Genomic DNA, 6,214 nt, shown 5'->3' with positions numbered 1-6,214 from the left:
AATAAAGAATGGTTAAAATGCCACTGGGTCTGCCGTGGTCGTTTACAGTGGTGCTGAAACCCAGGACTGGAGGCACGGCAGATCCAGGAGTGGGCCAGCAGAGGGAGGAGCTGGCGAGAATGGTGGCCGAGCTGGCGGCCACGCAGCAGAAGCAGGCGGCGGTGTGGCGCCGCAGGCGGGAAGATCTGCAGGACCAGACTGAACGCCACCTGCAGAGGATGGAGTATCTGGCGGCGCTGATCCGGTCCTGCCCGATACCACCGCCACCCCCACCAGCGCTCCCCAATGGCGCTGGAGTGGAGGAGATCCACTCTGTGCAGACGCCCGTGCCGGTGTTGTGCCAAAGTAGTTAAAAATTGTTTCCCCATTCACGGGAGCGCGCAAAGTAGGAGGAGCCACTTGCCCAGCTCCGTTCTGTACGCTACTTGTCACTGATCTGCAGTCGACGCGATAAAGAGTAAAAGCTGGAAAACAGCAGACTCGATGAATTTAATATTAGTTTTGTGACATTGTAATGTGCCGTGTGGAAGACAGTTTACCTTATACTGTACACTGAAATAACCTGCTGGGAATACTTTGTCTAGAAAAAGACTTTGATACTATAATACTGTAAAACCAGATGCGATCATGGAAACACGTCGCTCTCCAGTGAATTTACACTCGGTTTACACTATGTAGCGAAGCTATCACGAATGAGTTTATTTGCAAAATCAATCTCAGTATAACCAATAAGTACAGTAACTTTGGAGAAGATGTCTTATTCACAGCAAAAGTTATGGAGGGATACAAAATTTATCAGGCTGTATGGCATCGGCTGCCAAAATGTGTGCCCCCCCCCCCAATCTATGATGATGCACATTGGCAGAGTTTTTCTTTGTAAATAAATAAAATTTAAAACAACATTTAAATATATATATTTATCGTCTTTGTAAGTAACAGGGCTTTTCAAAATTTGGCAAGTTAGTTTTGGCCAACCTTTCGTAGGCCTACTCGACTCCGACATTGTCAAATTTTTCCAAAATCTCCGGTCACGTGGGTTTTCCTAATCAATTATGCAAATTAGCTCACATTGTGCGCATGAACCGAAAACCAGAGTGCCTCTGAGCTAACTAGAAGATTTTTTTACAATTTGTTTTCGAAAATAACAAACACCACAAGAGGATGGAACCAGACGAGTACAAGATTTTGGTTGCATATAAACTGAAAGGCGAGTATCCAGCGCTTTTTACGAAGAAAGAGAAATTTCTTCTCCGAAGAAAAGCTGCTATTTACGACATTGAAGGTAATAACTGCAACTTTGTAGCGTTTATAAATGTCATCAATACATATATATTAACACATATACAATGGCATAATGTGTAGTCTTAATTTGCACTAACCGATTTAATTAGCTTGACCTTTCTTTGACCTAGTTAACCCCGTTAATAGGCACATGTGCGTTTATTAAAGTAAAAGTTTTAAGGTTTGCTATTAAGTAGACAGCATTAACTAAGAACTGTTTTTGTCCTTTTATAGCTTAACTACAATATATTATGTCGTAATTAAGTAGTAAGTAAGTAAAATTTATTTATATAGCGCTTTTCACACTTTTACAGCCACAAACTTTTTCATTACTTTTGGAGTGGTATGTGCCACACCCTTTTATGCAGGTGAACCCACTGTTATGTCTTTATGTCTTTAAATTACATATGTGGAAACTTACTGACAGCACGAAATTTGGAATTAAACTACTTCGAATTGATATTTGTATTAAAAATAAATCCATGATATCTGAAGGCCATTAGTCATAATGACTTTACACACCCATCACTTTTTTTAGTATCAGTAATACAGTCTTGTGTGTGGCATAATCTTTTTGGTTTCTGAAGTAGTCATACTGTCATAAATATAGAGAACCAGTCCAATAGTCACCCCCAAATTATATCACATACATAATTGATTCATTACATTCAAGATGTATCGTCATGACTTTTACCACATATAGACCTGTCGTGGTTTAAACAGCTATAATAAACTTTTCTATTTTCTTGTTTATGTTTAGGGGAGCAGCTGTTTTACTGGCGCTACAAAGGCACAGACAAAACCATAAAGACAACGGTAGTCTGTGGGGCTGATGAGGCAAACACAATTTTTTTTCAGATTTTTATGCCAGTCCTACTGGGGCCCATTGCGGGCAAACAAAAACAAGAGAAGCCATTTCAAAGCGGTTCTACTGGCCAGGGATGTCAGTGGACATCAATAATTGGGTGGGTACTCCAAAACAAACTCTATGTAATTCGACTACAGCTAAATTATTTTAAGAGGAACACAGCAATGTTTCTGTATCTCTCAAAATAAGTTATGTAAACCTTGATCATCAACTCTTGTGTTTGTTATTGAATTGCTTTTATTTTTGATTAGGTTTCCCAGTGCGCACTTTGCCAGGCAAGTGCTGCAACAATTAAAAAAATAGCAGAATACATTCCGATAAAGGTTAGTCATCGACCATAGCAAATAATCACATTAAATTACACAATGTTTTCATTGCTTAGAAACCTACTGATTATATACTTGAAAAAATTATAACAGTAGACGGTGTAATTTCAGTATTATTAACTTAACTATGATTTTCTTTTTAAGGTCTCTCAGCCATTTGAGCAGGTTGGGATGGACCTCATTGGAAAACTTACTGAAACCAACAAAGGACATCAATACATATGTGTTTTTATTGATTATTTTACAAAATGGCCACAAGCATACCCTTTAAAGTCAAAATCAGCCGGGGAAGTGACAAACTGTCTCATAAAATTCGTCCACCAGTTCGAAGCCCCGAAAATGATTCTTACTGACCAAGGCAAAGAATTTGTCAATTCTGTAAGTACTTTAGTCTTTGGCAAAAATATGTGAACTCATATTTGAATAATTTTTTGAAAATGGTTAATTTTCTGGTCTTTATAAATCTGTTGTTGAGATATTAGTATGACAGCTGTTTATTTAAATTCTTATTGTAATGTGCTTATAGCCAGTGTATATAACTGTCTTTTGCAGCGCAACAAAAGGGTTTGCGGATTGTTAAAAATTAAAAGAAGCCTCTGCTCCCCCTATCACCCTCAAACGAATGGGCTGGTGGAGAAAATGAATGGCACCATCCAGAGGTAAATTCTTGGAGTACATGTTATACATTTATGGGGGTTCCCTTCAAACAAAACATTAATGCATGACATTAAACTATTAAAAAATGTAAATGATCTTTCATATGAATGTCTTCTATGTGCTTTCATTGTCAGAGCCCTGTGTAAAGTCGTTGGCAACCAACCAGAAATGTGGGATGAGTATCTGGATGCTGTAATGTTTGGACTCAGAACTAAAAAACAAGTGACTACCAAATACTCGCCTTATTACCTAATGCTTGGCAGAGAGGCTCGCTATCCTTCCGAAATCCCAGAAGAGTTCATGGTATGTCTTTTTGTCTGTGACAAACTACACGGAAATCCCACACAACGAAACTTTTTTAGTTTTTGAGGCGCAGGCAGATCAGATTCAATGGATGCTATGTCACCGCCATAAAAGCACTACACCACTGAATATTTCTATGGATTGTTCCACCCCTCAATAACAGTTTTCTTCATGTCCAATCAATCCCAGGATACACTGAAGCTTTGCCAGAAATACATTGTGTCTTAAAACCTTACCAAAGACACTTAATGTAAATTTTCACTGTATTTCTCAGTTCTTTTATGTATTATCTGTGTATCTTACACAAATTATAGTAATGATAGACATGTCTTTTGATTCAAAGGTTGATGAGAGTGTGGAAGACATTGTGGGGCAGGAGGAGGTGTCGGAAGACATTCAAAAGAATCAAAAACTGTTGGAACTGGTGAAGGACAATGTGGTCTAAGCTCAGGAAAAAACAAAGGGCAAAATAAAAATGATGAACAGAGATGTCGTCTTCAAAGTTGGTGACAAAGTTTTAAGAGCTAACATAAGAAGCCAGCAGAGGGAAGGGGGGAAACTTGAAGCAAACTTTTTAGGCCCTTACATTATTACAGCAATCCAAGGTAAAAGTGCAGATCTTCAGGATTCCAATGGGACAATCATTCCAAAAGTAAATATTGACCACCTAAAGTTAAGCAAAGACAGCATGCCAAGAGTGCCACACCGGGGTTTAAAGAAAACAGCAGCCACATTACTAACAGCACAACGAGGTCCAGCAGCACCAGCATCTGCTCTAGCTTCACAGGCTACAGCAGCACCAGTGGCGGTAGCACCACCACCTCCTCCTAGAGCTACACAGGCTACAGCACCAATGGCATCACTTACATCACTACCAGTTCAAACACAACATCCATCTCCAGTTCCACAAGGTATACCAATAACGGTATCAGAACCAGAGTCAGGAGCAACAGCACAGAAAGAGAATGAACCACCAGAACCAGCCACAAGTGCTACAGCACCAGAACACGCTACAGCTCTACAAACCGAATCCAAAACAGCAGCCGACCCAGCCTCAAAGACCATAACAGCAGACCAGGCCTCACAGACCACAACGGCAGCAGACCCAGCCTCACAAACCACAACAGCAGACCCGACCACAACAGCAGACCCAGCCTCACAAACCACAACAGCAGACCAGGGCCCTGTTTCAGGAAGCCGGTTTAGAAAACTCAGAGTGAAAAACGATACGCAGGGTTGAGTAACCCCGAACTGTCCAACTCGGAATATTCGGTTTCAGAAAGGCTGATAACAAGTAGTTCAGTCAACACGGAGTTGCTTTAACCCCAAGTGAAGCGCGCGGACGAGGATACATAAAGCCCTGATCAGTGGAGCACAGATTAAGCGAGTCACCATGGAGACGGAGGGAAAGAAGGCGCGGTCAATGTATTTTACAGCGCTTGAGGCCGAAATTCTGATGGCAGCATATGCCGATAACATGCAAATTCCGCGGAAAAAAGTAACACAGCGACAGCTGCAAAAGAAAGTGAGCATGCATGGCAAAACATAGCCGACAGAGTCAATGCGTGAGTGTTAATTTAAACATTGATCTAGGGATTTCCACCCATTTAACACGTTATTTTATCATATGTTATTTTATTTGTTATTTTATACATTTTATTTTGTGACGTGATGTGAGCGCAGGTGCAACCCAACAGGCCCCAAACGTTCCTGGCAGCAAGTAAAAATGAAATATAAAAATATAGTCCAAACAGGTAAGGTGTAATTGTATTATGAGCCATAGTGCTTGGTCTGTTTGTCCGATGTAAATCAATTGCAGTTAGAGGCTACATTAATTTTCTGTCTGTAAGCACTTATTGAAATTATCTGAGCACATTACAAGTACATATTTGCTTACTCTGTATGCTCAAATGTGACCCGTTATAGCCAACAGAAAAAAAGCGGAGGCCCGAAAAACAGGTGGGGGTCCTCCACCACTCACAGAGGCTGAGCAGTTGGCCCTCAGCCAAAACAGTGGGCGCCCTGTGGCCGAAGGCATCTCTGCGGGGACATCCTCTGAGTCAATAACCCCGCAAGACACAAGTGCCTACATAGGGGGTAAATTCAAAATAATACATGATGTGCATACATCCTTTCTTCACAGTCACCTTTGCAGTGCTGCTCATTCATTTGATAAACTCTTTACCATAATGGATTATTTTGTAGTGAAGTTATTTTCCTACTGATTTTGCCTTGCCTCAGTCTTGGTTGTCTTTGAGAGCATAATGACAATGAAGTGTAAGGTGATTGGTATGTTTGTTAATTGCCATTTGGTCCCTTGTAAGTTATAAGTGACCTGTATAAACCTCATATTCTATCAGTTGATGGTGATGGTGTACTGCATCTGGTGCAGCCTCCTGTTGAGCCAGACCAACATGCAGTTGTGAGTAATACTCCACAGATTATATGAGTTTACAGTAGAACAGCAATGTTGTTAACTTCTTTACTACAGGAAAATAATGAAGAAACATTGACAGCTGTTACAGAGGAGGAAGCAACAGAGACACTTTATGAGGTTTACATCTTTTAATATTTTGTGTACAGGAAACACAGGCGACCAATAAAGCCAGTTGAACAAAAAATCTGTTTATTCTTCTTTCAACATGTTGAGGTGATGGGTCAAAGGAAATGATTGTGACATATGGTGTCTCTGACTGCGCTTCCATCTTGTATGTCCGTGGGAGGGTCAGGATGTTCATGGTTTGGATCACTGCTGAAGGACAGTGTTCTCCTCTAATTG

At 40.6% G+C, this 6,214-nt stretch overlaps 1 protein-coding gene across 1 annotated transcript; it reads left to right on the top strand.

Annotated features, from left to right (window-relative positions):
• The first annotated feature begins 3,910 nt into the window (after positions 1-3,910).
• On the top strand, positions 3,911-4,675 carry LOC147320099 (uncharacterized). Its single transcript, XM_086307601.1, has one exon. The coding sequence runs from the start codon at positions 3,911-3,913 to the stop codon at positions 4,673-4,675; it is 765 nt and encodes a 254-aa protein (XP_086163727.1).
• Positions 4,676-6,214: the final 1,539 nt, after the last annotated feature.

The sequence above is a fragment of the Aulonocara sp. 'chitande type north' Nkhata Bay genome, linkage group LG10 (genome assembly GCF_057382095.1).
Source record: "Aulonocara sp. 'chitande type north' Nkhata Bay isolate Kocher_YH1m ecotype deep benthic linkage group LG10, A_spYH_male_GT1.1, whole genome shotgun sequence".
Lineage (NCBI taxonomy): Eukaryota > Metazoa > Chordata > Actinopteri > Cichliformes > Cichlidae > Aulonocara > Aulonocara sp. 'chitande type north' Nkhata Bay.
This window is presented reverse-complemented; position numbering and strand designations above follow the sequence as displayed.

Excerpts from the sequence above, each read along its gene's own strand:
- LOC147320099 (XM_086307601.1), top strand. The coding sequence starts at position 3,911 with ATGATGAACAGAGATGTCGTCTTCAAAGTTGGTGACAAAGTTTTAAGA.